The 20,850-nt window shown below is 40.9% G+C and overlaps 1 protein-coding gene across 3 annotated transcripts in view; it reads right to left on the bottom strand.

Moving 5' to 3' along the window:
* herc2 (HECT and RLD domain containing E3 ubiquitin protein ligase 2) overlaps positions 1 to 20,850 on the bottom strand; it is a 50,943-nt gene that overhangs the window by 18,618 nt on the left and 11,475 nt on the right. For 2 of the 3 annotated variants that reach the window (XM_079460444.1, XM_079460443.1), the window contains exons 9-48: positions 20,587 to 20,758; positions 19,052 to 19,225; positions 18,560 to 18,748; positions 18,289 to 18,440; positions 16,061 to 16,218; positions 15,865 to 15,978; positions 15,533 to 15,784; positions 15,084 to 15,277; positions 14,793 to 14,993; positions 14,445 to 14,673; positions 13,258 to 13,382; positions 12,835 to 13,013; positions 12,427 to 12,611; positions 12,173 to 12,337; positions 11,760 to 11,945; positions 11,514 to 11,684; positions 11,316 to 11,434; positions 11,056 to 11,206; positions 10,560 to 10,774; positions 10,170 to 10,302; positions 9,860 to 9,987; positions 9,577 to 9,772; positions 9,361 to 9,491; positions 9,000 to 9,170; positions 8,731 to 8,867; positions 8,509 to 8,660; positions 6,463 to 6,654; positions 5,959 to 6,146; positions 5,658 to 5,850; positions 5,181 to 5,363; positions 4,054 to 4,238; positions 3,596 to 3,743; positions 3,296 to 3,492; positions 2,966 to 3,196; positions 2,513 to 2,651; positions 2,172 to 2,318; positions 1,015 to 1,157; positions 567 to 831; positions 340 to 482; positions 145 to 243 (exon numbers count right to left, since the gene is read on the bottom strand). In XM_079460444.1, coding sequence (XP_079316570.1) covers positions 145 to 243; positions 340 to 482; positions 567 to 831; positions 1,015 to 1,157; positions 2,172 to 2,318; positions 2,513 to 2,651; positions 2,966 to 3,196; positions 3,296 to 3,492; positions 3,596 to 3,743; positions 4,054 to 4,238; positions 5,181 to 5,363; positions 5,658 to 5,850; positions 5,959 to 6,146; positions 6,463 to 6,654; positions 8,509 to 8,660; positions 8,731 to 8,867; positions 9,000 to 9,170; positions 9,361 to 9,491; positions 9,577 to 9,772; positions 9,860 to 9,987; positions 10,170 to 10,302; positions 10,560 to 10,774; positions 11,056 to 11,206; positions 11,316 to 11,434; positions 11,514 to 11,684; positions 11,760 to 11,945; positions 12,173 to 12,337; positions 12,427 to 12,611; positions 12,835 to 13,013; positions 13,258 to 13,382; positions 14,445 to 14,673; positions 14,793 to 14,993; positions 15,084 to 15,277; positions 15,533 to 15,784; positions 15,865 to 15,978; positions 16,061 to 16,218; positions 18,289 to 18,440; positions 18,560 to 18,748; positions 19,052 to 19,225; positions 20,587 to 20,758 — 6,832 coding nt within the window. The remainder of the gene's footprint in view (positions 1 to 144; positions 244 to 339; positions 483 to 566; positions 832 to 1,014; positions 1,158 to 2,171; positions 2,319 to 2,512; positions 2,652 to 2,965; positions 3,197 to 3,295; positions 3,493 to 3,595; positions 3,744 to 4,053; positions 4,239 to 5,180; positions 5,364 to 5,657; positions 5,851 to 5,958; positions 6,147 to 6,462; positions 6,655 to 8,508; positions 8,661 to 8,730; positions 8,868 to 8,999; positions 9,171 to 9,360; positions 9,492 to 9,576; positions 9,773 to 9,859; positions 9,988 to 10,169; positions 10,303 to 10,559; positions 10,775 to 11,055; positions 11,207 to 11,315; positions 11,435 to 11,513; positions 11,685 to 11,759; positions 11,946 to 12,172; positions 12,338 to 12,426; positions 12,612 to 12,834; positions 13,014 to 13,257; positions 13,383 to 14,444; positions 14,674 to 14,792; positions 14,994 to 15,083; positions 15,278 to 15,532; positions 15,785 to 15,864; positions 15,979 to 16,060; positions 16,219 to 18,288; positions 18,441 to 18,559; positions 18,749 to 19,051; positions 19,226 to 20,586; positions 20,759 to 20,850) is intronic. The other variant, XM_079460445.1, reaches the window with a different exon arrangement.

Below are 20,850 nucleotides of genomic sequence, written 5' to 3' on the forward strand. Positions count from 1 at the left end.
AGCAGCAAAACTGCATAAGATATTAACACGTTTTGAGACTTTTTTTATCCAATTAATAGATGCTGTCTTCTCATGCTCAACATGGTCAACTTGAGTTGGACATATGACGTAGTATTTCACCAGTGAATGTGATCGGTTCTTCACCTGAATGTTCTCTCTCACGTATACAGCATAATCATCATTGCTCTGGAAATCGGACCTCTTTTTAAACGTCTGACTCTCAGTAACCACGACTCCAGGAGGCTGATGTGTAGGAGAAAGACCATCAGTTAGCATTTAATGAGTCCAAGACATTCTTCACCTCATATAAGCCGTGTACACGTATGCATTTATACGCACAACAGGGAAGGCGGGCTCAGGTTCCTCCAACTCCTCCAGCACTTCTTCATCGGAGTACTCATCTGACACAGTGTCAGCATCTGACAGATCTGTAATGTGAACATCTGGATGGTCCAACAACCAGCCCACCAATGCCTCCACACCTAAAACCCATGCAAACATTCATGCACATGTAAACTGGAATTACGTACACACATATTTGTCTCAAATATCCAGTGGTGTGATACCTGGCACTCCAGAGGGGCCCGTGGTTCCAGAAAGGGATTTGAGGGCAAACTCAATGTTTTTCCTTTGAAAGCCCATCTCCATCAGCTGCAGGACGATGGGAGCTGGAGGCACAGGTGAGGTCTTGTGTTTCTTCTGTTTGGGTGGGCGCATGTGCTGCACAGTGACCGGAGTGGTGGCTTCGCTTGAGCTGCTGTCCTCAAACAGAGGAGACGAGGGGTGTGTGGATTCAACCGCGAGGTACTGACACACAGCCAGGGCCGCTGCCTAAAACCCACACATACACCGTAATGAAGATATTTGAAATAAATCATAGAACTGGGTGTTAGCTGAATCTCAAATTCATAAGCAATCCCCAATGTGTATGTTTTATTTCATTTCAAAGAACAACAAGCATTATATGTATCTGATAGAAATTTAAAGCAGAGGAAGTAAAGGTACACATCTGACCTCCAGTTCCTGTCGGTGGAAGATGGCTTTGATTGGAGAGGGTTGAGTGGATGCAGATAACAGCTGCTGGAGGAGGATGAGGGGAGGCTGAGGACCCTCAGGTGACAAATCACCCACATCAGGTGATGAAGCGCACTGATCCTCTGAACACAAACACAAATAATATCAATATCATGTGAAACGAACTGTTGATTTGTATGAGCTGTTGGATAACACATTAAGTATAACAGTAAAGGTTATGTCGTTTTAACCTTGTGTACGAGTCTATCTTCTGTGTAACACAAAAATAAGATCATTTCAGAAAAGGCTTTTGTTTTGTTTTGTGTCCATGTTCTGCAGAAGAAAGTCATACATATTTAGAATGATTAAAGAATTTTTAGGTGAATTACCCCTTTAAAATCCAACATTTACAGGATCAAATAAAGCAGGGCTCCAAAAGCACCCCCGGTAAATTTCAACACATGAACAACAGGAGGCAGAAAAGTGACAAAACTGGAGGTTGTAGCAGACAGCGAGATGACACGTAGGTCTTCACAAGTCCACGTAGACCCAACATCAGACCCGATCGAGTTCGGGACTAGAACTTTGATGAGTGCCTCCGACACGGGTCGGGTCTGATATTAATGTCCTCGGATCTCGGGTAGTTTACAATAGATGTGTTTTTGCCTAATTGATCCGAACTGTCCTGTACATTGAGCGTGCACCACGCATACATGCATGAATTATACACGCATAAATAGCAGTGCGGTCAACACTAGCGCTTCCACAATTTATAAGGCTATCATCATTCTTTTCTTCAAATCCTTTGGTCACAACTTTGGGTCACTTCCGTCAAAACACATCTTCAGTACTTTTGTAATGTCAGTGAAGTTAACTGATGGACTGATTTTCATTTCATAACATCACATCATGAAGAACTGTTCAAAACCTTTTTTTGTTTTCTGCATTTAGATCTGTGTTTGATAATAGTCATGTGAACCACCTCAACAAAACAAAACCAAATAAACAAACCAACACACACAAAATAAACAGACAGATAGAACAGCCAGGAAAAAAACTAACAAAAACAGACAAACCAAATATCGCTCAGGCAGCAAAACGGAATCTGTCGGTAGAAAGTCAACATATACAATAGAGTCAATAGATTCTGGTCTTACCCGGAGGGTTAGGGTTGACGTCTGTAACGGCTGCCTGAGAGAGAATCTGCCGGAGTTTGTCCTGGTGGGACAGGAGAGCCCTCGCTGCTTTCAGGATGAACAGCCTGAGCTGTTGACAGCGTAATAAATACACATCCACCTGATCTGCTGCAATGACAAACACACACAATTTATCATTAAACATACGTAAATGTTTTTTTGCTTTGATTTCAAATGCAAAATTGTGTTTACTGAAGCAGAAAGGATGTTGACATGATCAACTGGGCAGAATACCAGGAAGCAGAAACATTCCACCAGATCACATCAGGAGACAGAGGTGGGTTATATGGATTTGTCAGTACCTGTAAGTCCTCTGCTGAGGGATTTCTTCATGCGTTGCTTCTCCAGCTTGCTTCCTGCTAAGTTGACCAGCTGTGCCCACACAGTCAGCATGGGCTCGGTGAAGGGCAGATTCTGAATGCTGAATGAAATCATGTGAACCTGAAAAGAAATCCAGACAGGAAACAAGAAGCTAAATATAAGCAACAAATATACATGCATATTTAATGTAAATTAGCAGTGTGTATACCGTATAATCAGTTCCATTTGACATATTTTACATCTATTATATTCGTAATATGTCCAACAACACCCATTACACATTATTCATGTAATAAGTCTTTCACAAAGTGTATTGCAGTTAAACATGTCAAGGTCATGGCATACTGCCACACATCTACCAAATAAACACTCTAAACATTCTACAAATTACAGTCTGTTGTCCATCTGCACCCTACGTGGTGGAGCATATGTACCGGTTTGAGCTGGCTGAGCAGGCACACTTTGCAGGTCCTCATCTCGTGAAACTGCACAGTGATTCGTCCTTTAGGCGTGATGCGAGTCACGGTGCCCTCCCCGTATTCCTCGTGAACAACAGGTCCACCCAGACGCAGCCGCCCATCGATCCCACCAATGACTGCCAAGACAGCCATCAAACTGCCAACTGCTGGAGCTTCGGCGTTGGGAAGGTAGTCTTCAAGCACAGCCTGAAATACAGGGTTAAAGTGCACTTGTAATACTTGTAACAAATAAAACTACTTGGAAAAACAAAAATATATATACATGACATTCAAATTCTAACTTACTGCTTCCGGGTGTCTGCCTGCCATGATGTCACCGATACCACTGAGCTGGGAGTTAATGTATTCGTTAATGAGGCCATTCCATTGGCTGAGGGAGTGAAGCGTACGCAGTACACCGACTATTTCCTCTGCTAATGTACTGCTGTGGGTGGCTGTCAGAGAGGCTTGAGGGCGGGACTTTCTTCTACGCATAGAACCGTCTGTAAAAAAATATATTCATAATAATAAATGTAAAAAAACTAACTACTAAAACAGAATGTAGTGAGGGAGGAGTTCTAGCAAGTAAGAGTAAATATACAGTACCCCTTAGGAGAGGCAGGTCTGAGGAACAAGTGCTGAGGAGACTGCCCAGGAAACCAAAGAGTTTTTCCACTAAGAACTTCATATCCTGAGTGCGATCTGTTTTGTCCCAGGATGGCAACACTGCTTGCAGCAGCCGGAGGGCAAGAATCTGCCAGGGAGCGAGATGACATGTTTTAAAATGTGACCTAAAGATTGTGCTGATTTAAACCCTCTGGTACTGTTTGGATTGAATTTACACATTAAGGTACCAAATCGTGCCATATTTAGAATCAAATACTATAATCTATTATGTAAATACTATAGTATATGTAGTATGCATTCAAGAAAAGATGTTGTCTATGTTGCTCCGTACAAGGTTATTTGTGTCATTGAAAATAAAGGGTTACTCGTGAATACATAAAAAAAATAATAGTATGCTACAATATGTTGAACACAGTTATGGTGCGTTAGACTAGTACCTGTCTCTGTAGTGTAACAGCAGTGAAGGAGTTATGTCCCTCCACGATTCGTATGAGTAGATTGATCCAGGCTATTGAACTGAGAGTGCTGCACATCTGAGGCATTAGTGCTATACTGCGAATAAATCCCAGAGTGCACCAGGTCCTGTGCTGTTCACGGGATACCAGCTTATAAGAGGAACAACCTCAAAGAAGAGAAGAAAGGATATATAGATCAGAATGTAGCAGCATTTCACTGTTTGTGTAGAAATTTTGAAAAAGAGGCATTTGTAGTCCTATGTCCATATACGAACACAACCCAATTCCCAAATAAAACAAATTCTGCTTGTTGCACTACAAATAATATAGACATAAACAATGGAAAAATTATAATAAAAAAGTAATAATGGTTTATAAGTGTGTATGTAACAATGTTGTATGGCAGACATGCAGCTTTTACTGTAAAGGGACAATCCACCTAAAAATGAAATTCTGTCATCATTTACTCAGATATCCTCAGGTTGTTCCAAACCTGTATACATTAGTTCTGAAGAACACATAGGAAAATATTTGGAAGAATGTTAGTAGCCAGACAGATCTCGTCCCCCATTGACTGTCATGGTAGGTCAAATAAATATTATGGGAGTCAATGGATGAGATCGGTTTACTGACATTCTTTCCAATATCTTCCTTTGTGTTTAGCAGAACAAATAAATGGTAACAGGTTTGGAGCAACCTGAGAATGAATAAGTGATGACAGAATTTCAATTTTAAGGTGAACTATCCCTTATGTATAGACCAATACAAATTCATTCAATTTCAAGAGATAGTTGAGCCAAAAATGAAAAATCTCTCATCACTTTTTCAACCTCACGTCCATCCAATTCCTGTATGACTTATTTTCTTCTGAATTTCTTCTAATGCAAAAGAAGGTATTCTGAAGAATGCTGCTAACCAAACAACACTAGACTCTATTGACTTTGGACCATTATACCAAAACCACTGAGGCATTTCACAAAATAACCCTAAGTTTCATAAAAAAAACCATTAACAAAATTGAATGACATGAGGGTGAATAAATAATGTCAGACTTTTTATTTTTGGATTAGCTATTCCTTTACCCCAGGCATTGAGGCAAAAATACTTACCAGTCTTGTCATTGGCTCCACTCTCCACCAGTATCCTGAGCAGACCACACAGAGTGCTAACAGCCTCTGTCTGCATCACTTCAGCATGAATCCCAGAGGACAGAGACAGCGTCTTTAACAGGTTTACTGTACTGGTCAACATGATGGCAGTAGGGTGAGCACTCTTCTCCATCACTTCCCCTTCTGAGAGACACCACAGACAGAACACATATAGAACAACATTCCGGAAGTTAAATAAATGTGACTTGAATTTTGCTTTCCTCTGTTGCTTTCCTGTAGCTCAGTGGCTAGAGCATGGCGCTACAAACAGCAAGATCATGGATTCGATCCCAGGGATTTTTTAACAATAAATTTAACACAAACTGACCCATATTTCAACATGGCAACATAGAGGGCAATAAAACACCTTAAGATGGGTAGTAAAGACTCTGTTTTATGTTATCATGGATTAAACTGTACCATATCAGTAGAACTCACCTGTGTCATCTTCAGTGTCCGAGTCTTCTGTGGCGGGTTGTGCGGCAAGTGGTGGCTCAGCCAGTTTAAGGTCATACTTGCCCTCTTTACCCATCCTATAAGAGTTAGTGCTGCTGGTATCCCACTGAACTCTAATCCAGCCATCTTCCCCCAATTCCCCAATCACACGCCCCAGGCCTGGTGGTGGGCCATCCTACAAACAGCATACAAACACCTTAATGCACCAACTTGCTATTGTCAGGAGTAAAGAATGCTGAACTGATGGAGCCGTGATTCATCACACATGAAGTATTCAGCTCACCTGGTCTCCCCACTTCCAGTCAGGTCCTCTCGTGACCCTGGTGCCGATCTTCATCATAGCAGCCAGCTCAGGACCAGATGCAGGGAGAGGGGTGGGGGCTGTCTCTTTCCTGGACTCTTCAAGAACTGTAGCAGATCCTCCATGAGCGGCAGAGCTCAGCTCATCCTCAGAGCTGTCAGAGCTGGGACCTGTAAGAAACCACCATTAAGTACATTTTTTATAATTATATTAAATGAATGTGTCATTGCTACAATTCAATACATTCAAAAATCATACAGGAACTCCGTAAAAAAAGCTTAAAATCAATCACATTTTGTATGTAACAAATTGCCCTTACAAATTAAATCGGGCGACATTTAATATTACTAATACAATACTGGGGACTTGAAAGATACCGAACTGTAGAATTGACCCTAATCACATAGTTAAGAATGCATTCTACATGACAACAGAGGACTATCTCCAAAAGAAAACAAATCTTGTGGTGGTGAATGTGGAGCTGACCAATGAGTCTGAGAACACTTTGGGTCAGTGCGAGGATGCCGGAGTTTAGAAGCAGGCTGAGGCTGTTGGATCCATGTTTGAGAGTGAGCATGTGAAGCATGGACAGCAGAAAGCGTCCCTGAGGAATGGTACCCAGACTGGGGCCCGCTGGGTTCTCATTAGTGATGGTTTGCAGCGGAACTGGCTGCACACCTGAAGATAGATCCAAAATAATAATCAGCAATACTGCACTTAAAGGTAAACATTATCCAAAAATACAAATTCTGTCATTATTTACACAACCTCTTGTCATTTCACACCTGTATGGCTTTCTGTCTACAGCAAAACACAAAAGAAGATATTTTGAAGAATGCTGGTCATTAAACAACGACAGTGGTCATTGAATTGGGTTTGTGTCCATACAATGGAAGTCAATGTGTACCGGCGTCATGTGGTTACCAACATTCTTTAAAATATCTTATTTTGTGTTCCGAGGAAGAAAGAAAGTCCTACAGGTTTGCAATGAAAAACACATAACGCATGAATACACATCTTATTCAAAGGTGTTTTGTTGTTGGATGCAGGACTGAACATAAGTCTTATTTTACTCCCGACATCCGAGTCTTTGAAGACGCTGTGGAATTGTTTTATTACTCAATGGAATGTGCATCTGGTGAAGTCCCTTTACACCGGGATGCTTCACAAAAGAATGATTAGTAAAATGCTGGATTCACGGGTCATGTTTTCAGTTTTTAAACATATGACATGTTTGCCTGTGTATTGTCACTTATAAAAACAATTTGCCGTTGTAAAGACATAACGCGTTTGTGCATTCACTCATAGAGAGCATGTTTTCAGTTTTATAGAGATGATGCGTTTATCAATGTGGCGGATTTAAAGCCCCACTGCAATGCCTTGGAACGCACAGCATTATTTGATATGTTAACGTAAGCTTAACTGAAAAATGCAGACAGTGCGAGACATATCTAGTGATCCCGCCCCCTTTTATAATAACCAATAGCGTTTAATTTACGGCACACAGTCAGCCTGGCAGAGCTGCATGTAACAGCGTAATAGCCACAGTGTTGTTAAGTTTTTTGAGAATCAGTGATTGCTTGTTATTTACATTGGTGAGTGGCGTTTGTTGTCTTCTTTACTTATCAAGGCTGCTATGTCCGATCTCTTCCATATAGCCTTAACTTTCAATATTCTGTGTACACTTGAAAAGGGTCAGATACGTTGCGTTTCTCTGCGGTTTACATGAATGATCACTTAAATGATCAGCTCTGTGCTATCATGTCTTTGAACCGGAAGACGCTCACGTGCAACCCCTCACATGACACTCATGCGAAATTGAGACTTAATGGTAAAGAGACTTAGTGGTAACTCTCTGGATAATCCCCCATCTCCAATCTAGAGCATTATGAGTCATTCATCATGAATGTGCGAACAAGTGACTGATTTTGTGGCGCCGCATCCGCAGCTCTCCTAGTGAAGGGGCGGGACTCTTCGGATGGTAAAGCGGATTTGATTGGACGAGAACTTTGATGAGAGGCTGAAGTCTAGCGTGATGTCATGGAATTTCTAGATTTATTCGAGCGCACGTGCCAGACTGTCAGTTTTGAACGGTTATATCTCCTAAATATTTTGTCAGCGCTTAATAGCATATGAGATTATTGATGTCCTTAAGGCTCACTCATTTTTAATAAAAGGGAAAAAACTGTCATTTTGATTTTATTGGATCTTTAAGGACATAACGTGTTTGTCCATTTACTCAGAAAACCCCAAGCTCGGTTTTTCAACAAATAACTAGTTTGTCTTGTGTAGCTACTCTCACTTATACAAAACAATGTGTTTGGTTTTATAAGAAAAATGGACATGTAGGGCACAGTTTAATAAAAGCTCTGTGGTGTATTTCAAGCTGAAACTTCACAGACACATTCTGTGGACTGGCTACATTTGGGGCCCTTTAAAGTTTCAAATCAATAATACAGTACTTATTTAATGTCATTGCTTTTTTAGACAAATAATATAAGCATGGTTAGGAATGATTGGCTTCAGACATACCCAGCTCTTTGAACTTCACACTGGCCTCCAGCAGAATGTTGCGGACGTTCTGGATGGACCACGCATAAAGCTTACCAAAAGTCACCTCCAGCAACATGCGGTTAAATGGAGGAATCAGATCTACGTCCCTCAGACAGTCAGACAAAGGCTCCCTATTCAGAAAACGCATCTTTAGAACACGTATATTTATTGTAAATCTGCATACGTATATTTTGTACCTACCCAATATTGGTCCCTTCAGGAATGACTCTCTGCCAGCCGCAGAGCATGGCGTACTGTACAGAAGGCAGGAGGAAGCATTTGGACACCAGCTTCAGCATCGTGTCTATCCCCTCCAGTCTGACCTCAGCTCGCTCCAGCTGGACACAAGAGTGAGATTGTCATCACAACGATGTGGTAGAAAGAGCTATAACAGTTGTGCAGCTAAATATAGTCCCTAAGTGATTTAAGTGTCATGTTTCTGGAGGAGGTTGAATAACTAGTTAAACTACCTGTTTGAGGAGGCACTTCCTCATCTTCTCCACATCCAGCGGCTCCTCTTTCAAAGCAAACTCCACAATGGTGCTCATGAGGCTGGACTGAGAGGAACCCTGAACGCTGTGCCGAAGCCAGCGGTACTTTTGAACACTGCCAATGGTGTTTAGCAAAGGCTGCCATTTATCCTGTCACACAAGTACACATTTAACCATACACCTCCTTAAAGAATATCAAAACAAAATCGTCTCAATGTAAACTACAATGCAACTTAAAATGAAATATTTTCTGAAGTTGATGCTTTATTGCATACATTTTGTGAAAAGAAAGTTCTGTTCAATACAAAAGGTATTTGACAACAAACAGAAAACAGCCAACCTTTTGGGACTTGACAGCGGTTTGCTTTTTGTCCACAGGGGCGGGGTTTATCGCAGCAGGTGGCTCCTCATTGGTCCCTTCCCTCTCAAGCTTGCACTCCTCCACATCAGCTGACTCAGACTTTTTGGGCACTGTGAGAAACAATCAACAAACCTTGTTATGACGTTTACATTGAGTCAAATTATATCAGCATTCATTTAAACGTCATTTAACTACATTTCTTTTTGCGTCGATCTCTGATGAGTTTCTGTGCGATCCTCTTCCAGCGAGGTTGTGAGCTGAGCAGCTTCAGTTTGGACATGATAGAGAGGTCGTTGCTGACCGCAGGTCTAAGTTCATTAAACAGAAAACGCAGCCTCTCGATCACAGGAGCGCACACCTCCTTATAAGAGCGCCCCTGCTCTTGGTGAGTCTAGAGGAAACATCAAACAGGAGAGGTCAAAAATCAGGCAATGAGGTCATCGTGAGGCATTTGATCGGTAATATTAATCTTCCTCACTTTAATCAAAGAACACTTCGCTTGGTACACCATTCGACACACGTCAATCACAGATTTGGGGAGGGACCTCTGTTTACCCTGGTCCACACCCAAGGCACATTGATCGACGAGCGAGAGGGCAACATGACCTGTGCAAGAAACATCACCAATTGATCACTCACGGATCACAGTATAAAAGGTACAAACAAAAGAAAAAATAGAAAAGTAGTTTCACAGTTTGTAGCAGAACCAGTTTGTTCAGACTACAAGATTTGAGAAACATGAAAAAGCTAAACTGTCTGTTGCAGTCAATGGTGGTTGCTATGGTTACCAAGGTCTTGATGCTTGAGAAGACAGCAGAGCAACAGGCGGCCCACTTCCTCCACCGGGTGTTCTAGAGGGAATGTGATGGGCGTAATGAGATGGTACTGTTTACAGCAGCGCTCGATTTGGCATAAGAAGTCCTGCAGAGAAACAAAAAAGCATCAAACATTAACCGTTGGAAAACATTTGTAAAACAGATTCTGAAATCCAATACTGTAAAATAGCATTACATACATACAACACAAACAATCGGATATTAATGCTATTTAAAAAAAATGTAAACCACATTTTATCATTCAGACAATCAACTTTAGATTTTTTTTATTTACTAAAATTCCAAATTATGTATTTAATGATTCTCAATTAAAATGAATGCATATTGTATTGCATGTTTGACCTTCACAGTGTGGTCCTGGGTGGTATTGTCAGCGATGGCCTGCAGAAAGGGCTGGGCGTGATCGCTAAGGGTGATTCTTCGGCAGTAGAGCTTGGATTTGTCTGGTGTGGTGGACCCTGGTGAGCTGCAGTGGTCCTCATCCTTCTCCTCATTATAATTATAATGGATTTGACTCGTCTGCAGACCACCGAAGAATATCGATGACTGGAGCCATTCTGAAAGGCAAAAGTATAAAGGAGATTAAAAAAGTCAGGATCATTTATTTAAAGAAATAGTTCACTCCTATTGTACGGAGACACAACCTATTTAAGTCAATGGGGACCAACGGTTTTCAGTTATTAACATTCTTTAAAATATATATTTTATGTTCTGCAGAAAAAAGAAGGCCATGCAGGTTTGAAATGAGAGAATTTTCATTTTGGGTGAACTATCCCTTTAAATCTGCCAAGGTCTAAAATGACACTTGCGATACTATAATATGAATAAACAGACTCACTGGCACATTCAATCTCTATGCGAGAGAGAGGGGTACTCATAGCCAGATAGGAGGCATGTAAACCTAGCAGCAGACCAAGGTTCCTCTCAGCATCTATCAGAGGGGAGGATAAGCTGCTAAGGTCAGGCGCCGTCACCGTCTCCTGATTGGGCTGGAGAATGACAAGAATGAAACAGCCAATCAGAACCAGACCGTGAGGGTTAAATGCTTTTCAGATAAAGTGGGCACAAAATAAAAGTTTCGTATAAATGCGGATATACCTCTATGTACTGGCCCACACAGAAAGCTTGCATAGACTCCCTGGTGTCTTCAAACTGAAGTGCTGCTTCCAATGCCACCACAGGATCTTCTCCTGCAAACTGGGCTGTGGAACACAAATCTACTATAGAACGTTATGTATTCTCCTAAAGATTTAAAAAAAACTTTTAAATAGCGATGCATATTACACATCTGCATACCAAGGATGCTGTTCCCAGTCAAAGTCTGAGCCTGGAAGTCTTTGATATCATAGACCTTCCCATCAATGACGGTCCAGAAGCCACCGTCCTTATTGTGGTTCTCCAAGTCAGCTTTTCGGATAAGTGACACCTCTTCGTTGTTCTTGGAACTCGATCCGTTGAAAAAGAAACCTGTATGGAAACTGGGCATTACACAAGGAATCAGACCTTTTAGGAAGGAAGTGCTGGGACAGAATGATCTCGTACCCATTAGTCCAGGCCAGGCGAGATCCTCATTGTCATCTCTTTCTGCACCAGGAGCAAGATGGTTGAATCGATCCAGGTGCTCTTGCAAAGCCGCAAGGAGAGGGATGGATCCGGTCTCCTGCATCAGGCCAGCATCACGAGTCAGCAGCAGAACAATGGATACGATCAACTCTGGAAGCAATACACCTGAAGAGAGAACAGAAGAGAAGTTACCGAAGAAAGAGTCGTTGCTTGTTTACTTTAAGGTTGATCTAATGTTTTAAAAAAATTTGTGAGGAAAAAAAATGACACAAAAACACTATTACCCAAATAAAACAGAATAAAGGTTTGAAAATACACTGTAGTGTCCCTTTAAATCAGAAACACCTATTATCACAGTGGAAAAGTGCAATAAAACAAAATCACATTCTCACCTGTTAGGTCTCCTTCAAGGACACGTGCCACTTCTGCGAAGTGCCGGTGGCTGTTATGGGCGATGCTGGTGGAGACAGGAAGAATGTCCCCGATGTGTGTGCACAGCAAAGCCATGTACTTTTTCAACAAAGACCCCACTCCTAGAATCTCAGAGTGACTCAGAGCTGTGACAATAAGAGTTACTGTTAACTAGATCAAGTCCTTATAAGCAAGCAACACTAAATCTTGAGGTCAAGAAATTGTGGTTACTTACTGTATCCTCCTACACCTACTGTGCCATTGACACCCACATACAGCTTGCAGACAAGCAGCCTCTGAAAGCGCAGCAAAAGGTCCAGAGAAGCCGAACGTTCCTTGCTGACTTGCTCCGTGTCTTGGCAGTTCAAAATGCGACGTGCCACTTCTTTGAGACGCGCTATGGTCTGTGAAGCAATGTTCCTATGAACAAAACACACCATAGAGTCTTGACTTTCTTTCTTTGGAGGGATGTACAGTGACGCCGTTTTTATATAGAGTTCTTTATTTGTGTTCTACTAAAGAGAGGAAGTCGTATGCATGGAGGATGGCATGAGGGTGAGTAAATAATTGGAGAATTTCATGTTGATGAAAATCAATGGGATGATAAATGCGCTGATGCAGTGGATGCGAGCCGCTCCAGTACCTGAGCAGCTGTTGCACCAGCTGAACCAATGGGAGGCTCTGTTTATTGGCAGACTCATAGATGCCAGTGTTGATCAAGTCTTTGTCCAGGGTGGTGCGGCAGCGATGAAGAGAAGAAGCGCTTGCCTCCTGCTCATCAATCTCCTTCTCTTTTTGGGCCTCCTTCTTTGCTTCGATGTCCTGGTGTAGGGAAGCATAAAAACAGTTGAAATGTTACATTCAAGAACATCCAAGGAATGAATGACACGGAGTGTGGAGGGTGATATTTTGCTTATGGAAGGAGTATTCTTGTATTATGTGGCAGTGGCGAATGGCTTTTCCCCTCGTGCCTTGTGAAATTTCTCCACTGGGCAGTTCTCTGTGGGGTTTTGTAGGTATGAGGGTGAATAAATGATGAAACGACTGATGAATAAAACATGCTTACCTGGATCTCGGCCGTGATGGCAGCGTTCAGAGCGGACTCCAGCCCTCCATCTGCCATCAGACTGCTAACAAGGAGATCGATCATGAAGCGACGACCAGGACTTACACTCATTTCATTGGCTGACGCTGAAAAACACAGAAATGCTTTTGACCATCAACTCCCCATGTGCTGGAAAGAACCATCACACTGACTTTAATGCAAAAAGGGAATGTCTTGCATTACTGCACATCTCAACCGATTCTATGGTGCCATGCCGAAAGAGATTTTTATAAACCAACCAAATGCAAATTCTAGCTCTAATGTATTTATACAGGAATATTTTGGGAATAAAATCTGTGCTTTTGTTTTTCCCCTTACACAACTTCACTGATGATTTTCATCTTACTTTGAAGTCTTTTGAGATGCTGTAATCCCTTTCAGACATGTTTTTCTCAAAGTTTACACACATTTAAAACATTTATTTTTAAAATTAGTATGCTATAGTATTTAATATAGTACACTATAGATAGTAAACACTAGATAAAGTAGTGTGTTTATACATTTCTACAACAAACTGAAGTATTCTACAATAACTTAAGTTGATCAATGTTTATAGGTATATAGTAGTTATACTATACTAAAGAATTAAGAATTACATATATTGCAAGTACAATGTAAATGTTTTTTTAAATAAATGTACTATCCAAAATACTATTGTATGCTACAGTATGTAGGTGTGTCATAATTAGTTCAGTTGCTCAATTTGTGGAATTTGTTCAGCTGCTCAATTTGATGACTTTTATTTAGATAGGTTGTTTAAAAAAACAGAAAAAGTTTCAGTGTGCATTTGACGATAACAAGAAGTGACCTCGAAGAGCAGCTCCAAGTATTTAACATCCTCATGATGACATACAGACACTAGAACTGTTATGAGCGTCACATTTAGTGCAGAAAACCCTTTTACTCACTCCGAGAAACACAAAACAAGCAGATCACATATTTAAACAGCAACCGAATAATTATTTGCACTAGTCCACTGATTCTAACTCTATGTTGCATATTTATCAGAATGCATGCTTTCCGAAAGTCAAACTCATGACCTTGCCATTGTTAGCACCACGATCTACCAGTTATAGGTGCTAGTAATGAACAGAAAACTCTTAGCAGCACTTATCCATTGATAACACAAATAAGTGTTATATACTAACCTGTGTTGGGCAGTAGTGAGGACAGGGCTCTTGCTCTTTCCTCTGCAGTAGGCAGTAGCGCTGACCAGCCACTCTGTAGCACGGCCTGAGCGGCCACCTGCACAGTGTTTAACACCCCAGCATTGCTAGCCAGCGTCACCACCGTCTGCTTGAGGTTATTAAGCAGCCCGCTGCCCAAGCCCAGACCCAGCTCCTCAGGGTCCACCTGGTTACTGATGGCTGCATGAAGCTGAAGAGGTAACAAATAAAGCTGGAGTTTCTTGAAAGTTCGGAATCAATATCTGGAGTGTCTATTAAAGAAAAACTAGCTTAAACGAAAGAACAGATAAATAAAGTTTAGACATCAACCTGTAGTCTGAGCAGATTGAGAGCAGCCACAACCATGCATTCTTTCTCTTGGGGCGGTGGCCAATCAGAGCTGCCATCCATTCCCTCGCTGACCTGTCGTAGAAGAAGGTCCAGCTGCTCGAAGGTCATAGTGCACACATCCACTACAAATGGTACACGTAGCCCGACGGACCACTCAGAGCATGACGACCATGAAAAGCTCTGAGAGAAAAGTATCAAAAATACTTAACATGTACAAGGCAGAAACGGACACATCACTTCCTGTCAACGCAGACACGTGATACACCGTACCTGACCAGGCCCACAGGCGATGCCCACTATGTGTTTGGAGTTGAGGCCTGGCAGAGCTTTTGGCTGCTTCTTATTGGAGAAGAGTGTGTCAAAGTGCTGTAGTTTGTCATTGCTGCCCCAGCTGTGTACCTCTCCGTCCTCTGTGAGGGCCAGACAGTGCGTGGAGCCCACCGCTACATCCACCACCCTCTTACCTATATCAAAAGAAAGAATATATTAAGAGTCATATATAGGTTTTGAACCACATGGGGTGAATCAATTTCTAAAATAAATTGGTTTTGGGTGAACTACCCTTTAAGACCCACTCATTTTCTCTATGAAAAAATTATGATTATTTGCAAATCATTAAAACTCTTTTTTTGAAATACATAATGAGAACAATGACTCCAGAAAAGTCATCTATTTAGTCCTCTCGAAACCTCTAAACCCAAAAACACAAAGCACCGAACCTTGCAGACTGTCTAGTAGTTTGGGATAACGGACGTGCTCATCTGTGCCGTGGCCGAGTCTTTGATTGTCTCCTTTGCCCCAGGTGTACACCTGCCCATCTTTAGTGAGCGATACAGAAAACTGGCTCCCGCAGCAAACCTTCACAATATCCAAATCTTGAAGCTTCTCCACCAGCTTTGGTGTTTTACAGCCATCGCTGCCACCACGACCGAGCTTCCCGTAGTCCCCATCGCCCCATGACCATACTTGACCTAAACATAAGCAGAGAAGGTCCTTATAGCATCTAAAGAATGTAGGACCACAGATTAAGCTTCTTAATCAGATTTCATACCGTTCTCAGTGACAGCGAGGGTCTGTGCATCTCCACTGCCACAGGCCACATACATCACTTTAAGACCCTTCAGAGCGGTCACCAGCATAGGGGTGGTCTGATCTTCACTGGAGCCTGTTGGGAAAATAGAAACATCTCTGTAGGTAAGACTGCTAAGTAATACACATCATTTTTTTATTCAAACTATGGAGATTACCGTGGCCCAGCCTGCCGTAGTTTCCACGGCCCCATGTGTACAGTTCTCCATCTGCTGTGATCGCCGCGCTGTATGTGCTGCCACATGCAATATGCACAACTTGCTTTCCTGCAGGCCTTCCAGAGAACATTGCGATCATGGTGGGCTCCTCCAAATACCTGCCAAACAAACAGAAGTCAACAAAACCTTAGGACATGTGTTATTATTTTGTACCTAAAAGAGGCAAGGACTATGTTCAATTGTATGTTTGTATATTATTTGCTTTTAATTTTCCCTCGGGTTCGATAAAAGCAACAACATTTTATTGGATGTATAAAAAAAGCCATTGCATTTTGAAATGGAAATGGGAAATGGAACTCTTACGCACAGCCCTTTCCACCTAAGAAATGTTGCCAAGTTACGAAATATTGTATGTGTTGCTGACGCGGAGAAGCTTATTCATGCATTTATGACCTCAAGACTTGACTACTGTAATACACTACTTAGTGTTTGTCCTGCATCATCAATTAACAAACTACAGTTAGTTCAGAACGCAGCTGCCAGAGTTCTAACCAGGTCCAGAAAATACGATCACATAACCCCAATTTTATCAACCCTTCACTGGCTACACATTAAGTATCGTATTGACTTTAAAATTCTTTTAATCACTTATAAAGCCTTAAAGGGTTTAGCCCCTACCTACCTAACAGAGCTTCTATCACACTACAACCCATCACGCTCTCTAAGATCTCAATACTCAGGACTTTTGATAACACCTAGAATAACTAAATCCACTAAAGGGGTCGAGCTTTCTCATACGTAGCAGCTAAACTCTGGAATAGCCTTCCTGATATTATTCGAGGATCAGACACACTCGCCCAATTTAAATCTAGATAAAAAACGCATCTTTTCAGCCAAGCATTCACTTAATGCAAAATATGCTAAATAAACCACCAGGAGATGCTGACATTAGATATTATTTACTAGAATAATTGGATTTATTATATAAAACACCATGTAGTGTGTTTTACCCTTTCTTGGGTTTTTCTTTTTTCCCCTGTAAAGCTGCTTTGGAACAATGCAAATTGTGAAAAGCGCTATATAAATAAAAATTGAATTGAATTGAACTGGGAGCAGACTGACAGTTGAAGGGGAGGAGTTAACAGATGCTCCGCCCAAGCAAACTAATTTGCACCATTCAAGATGGAGTGTCACTACAGGACGGAAGTGCATTTTCAGATTTTAATTTAAGGTTATGAAGGCTCATGAATTTTAAAAAGAGAAAGACCCACATTGGTAAGCTATTTACAAAAAACCGATGCAATATTTCAAGGAAAAATAGGAATTGTTATTTTTATTTCACTGGGACGTTAAGGTATGTACTGGAGAAATTTATTTTGGCATTAAAGCAAAGTACATGGTATCAGGAAGCACACGTTTAATTCAAATATACAAAAAGGCATAGCAAAGCAAAAGATTTGCAAAGAATTGCAAACATTGACTACAATTGGATATCTAAATAATATTGATCAATCTTCTTTAGAAATTATCTTTTGTAGCCATTCTCCTGAACTAAAGAATACATTTTACTCATGTGTGGTGTGTACATTTTTGTCAAGCCTTCTATTATTTTTCTCAAAGCTGAGAAGACCAACTATGCAAAACATGACTGCAACATTTTTAATACATCTAAATAAAATATCTGAATAAAGAGCAATGATCTCGGTTGACTGAATTTGGGAAAGAAAAAAAATAGAGAATGTATTTGATCACCTAACTAATTTACCGATGACCACATAACACAGTTGTTGAATGGATCAAACAAAAATTGTATGTCTGACACACTGACAAGCTAAAATATGTTTTGTCCCTCACCTTGTAAATCAGTGATATATAATGTTGTGTATATACAATCCAAAATACTATATAAAAAAATCTGCAGACTATTCTTTGCGGATGTGTACCAGAAGTTAAGTTTGGGCCACAAAAGCGTGAAAAAAAAAGTTTATTGTTGCTTTGAAACCGTCCATATCTAGCATAGGGAAACAATAACAATACTTGGACAGACATTCATTTCTATGTGAAATTCTTTATGTTTTCATCCAAATTAAAACAGTGGCAGAGATGTGGCTACACTAATACTTAATCCTTCAAAGAGGGTTTCTAAAAAAGATCATGTCTTTTTAATGCTATATGAGTCATACAGATTGAGCTGCATGTTTAATGGAATTGTTTTCTGAAGCTCTTACGTAGTATCTCCATGTCCCAGTCTGCCTCCATCTCCACAGCCCCAGGAGAACACCTCCCCATTGACTGAAAGAGCCAGATAGTGCTGCCCATCAGGATGTGCCGCCAGCTTCACAATCTTTCTGGCTGATAATGCATGGACTAGCATAGGGGCCTGATGGGAAAACATAATTTGGGTTTGGCACCACAGTAAATGATGTATACTGTACCAATCAATGCTCAAAAACAATGCAATGTGAGAAAATGTGGGAGTTTACAAAAAGCAGGACTCACTAGAGTGGTACTTTTGTAATTTTGAGTATAGACAGCCCCAGTGATGGTCAGAATGAGAGATTCTTTCTCGGAGCACACAATCTGAGTCACACCCAGGTTGGACAGTGCCTTGCACTGGATTGGTCCATTCACATTTGCGTAAGGCTTCCAGCCGAGCAGACCCCAACCGATCACCTCTTGCAATGTACCCTAGAAAAGAAAGAAAAAAAACTGAAAATGAGGGTTCCCTGGGGCTTCCTAGAGCAAAAGAGCAGCTTCATTCACCACAACAACAAAAGAAGTGGGTCACAAAGATAGCAGGCAGTAAGAATAAGATGAATAGTACAAAGTATATGCTAAAAAACAGTAGTAAATCTGTTACCATATCATGGGTTCAATGCCCAAATAAGCACATATACGGTACTAGTACACCCATACACTAACAAGGGTAAGCCGGTACCAAGCTACTTATTTCATGTCAAACTAATGTCAGGAACGTGCAGCACGCATTACCTTGTTAGAAGTGGGTGAGCTGCACTGTGGGGGGCTGCAGGGGGCTGCCAAGCGATCTAAGTGTGCCATTATGACTACTGCAGTCTGCCGTAGGTCAATGGCCAGGTCATTATCTTGAGGCAGTGTAAGGTATCGCAGAAAACTCTCATTTGGGCTCAGAGGTGCTGAAAGGATCTGCGAATAAAAATAAAATAATAAGAAACTAAGACAGACAAATAGCAAAAGACAGATAACAACACTGCAGTGCAATTTTGTTTACATTTATAGTCCAATGAAATGTAAATTCTGTTTTTAAGTAGGAATGTTAGCCTGCAGGATGTCTATCCTACTAATATGTTTTAAAATATTGACAAAAATTACATTTGGAAGATAAAAGCATTCATAAAGTACAGTCTTCCGCTTTAAACTAAATGAATTTTACCATGGTGTGTTTCAATACCCGATTCTGATTGGATGGAAGGTGTGCTTTATAACTGTTTAATGCTCATGTAGTTCCAGTCAGTTTGATCAATGTTTATAATTAAATGACATTTTCACCTGTGTGATCAAAAATGACACTATAAACATCAAAAACAGCTTTAACTTGGCAAATGACCACGATTTATGCAGGATAATCAACAGCTAGCCTTTGCATTAAAATCTTTGAATGGATTGGATTGCGTCGGGTGGTTCTTTGGCCTCCTTGTCGTGCATTGAAGGTGCCGTTCCCCATGATGGCAAATATCAAACTTTAGTTAGTGTGTAATGTTGCTGTTATAGAATAAATAATATCTGCAAAATGATAAAGCCTAAAAAACGATAAAGCAAAATGATAAAGCTCAAAGTTCAATGCCAAGCGAGCTATTGTCTTTAACAGAATTGTCTTTTGAAGGACTACAGAGAACGTTGGAATCGGACTAAAGTCCTTTACTCCACGGGAAAATGATGTCACTATTCCGAGTTTTTGAATAACCTAAACCCAAAGGAATACGCCAAAAAAGGGTCGAGGCCTTCCTTAGAGAAGGGGAAGAGCGGCTGGAGTAGTGTTTGGTTATCAGAGATTGTAAACATTTAACTGAGCTACGATCTAAACTACTTTCACTTTCATCACAGTCCTACAGCTGGTAACAAGAATTCAGCTACATACATTTGAATAACCGTATGTTTTTAACTGATGAAGTGAAGTTGACGCCATTGTTACTGTTTATTGCTAAAAGCCAAAGCTTATGAAAACATGTGTACTGTGAGGGGGACCGACCAATCACAACAGCCTGAGAAGCAGAAGCTCGCTGATATGGTATGGGAGGAGGAACTTTATAGAAACCAGAAAAAATCCAATCGTTTTGAAAGAAGAGGGACAGCAGTGAACAATAGATTTGAAATATGTGAAATATAAAGCGTTTATTGAAACTAGAAACATGAACATCCATTGTTTAACACCGAAAAAACATGATCAAAGCTTCGAAAACAGCCAAAGAGTGGCACCTTTTAAATAATTTAACTACCATCGTACTTTTTAGTAAGATAAATTATTTTCTTCAGAGCTTTGATCTCACCTCGATCTCCTCCTCAGGAGCGGGCTCCTCCTTAGTGCTGTGGATGTTGTGAAAACGCTGCAGGAGGGGCAGTAAGGGGGCGCTGGTGCCCTGGGTGGAACGTTCATTATCCATCTCTCTGGTTCCGCTGTCCCAGAGTCTCAGCAGCAGAAGAACAGCAGACAGCAGCTGACTACATGACAACAACATGGAGAACAGACTGTAGTGTTTTTATTTTGTGTCATTTTATAATTTATTTCGTGTTTTTTTAACAGATCCTAACAA

Source organism: Barbatula barbatula (genome assembly GCF_947034865.1).
Source record: "Barbatula barbatula genome assembly, chromosome: 7".
NCBI classification, from domain to species: Eukaryota; Metazoa; Chordata; class Actinopteri; order Cypriniformes; family Nemacheilidae; genus Barbatula; species Barbatula barbatula.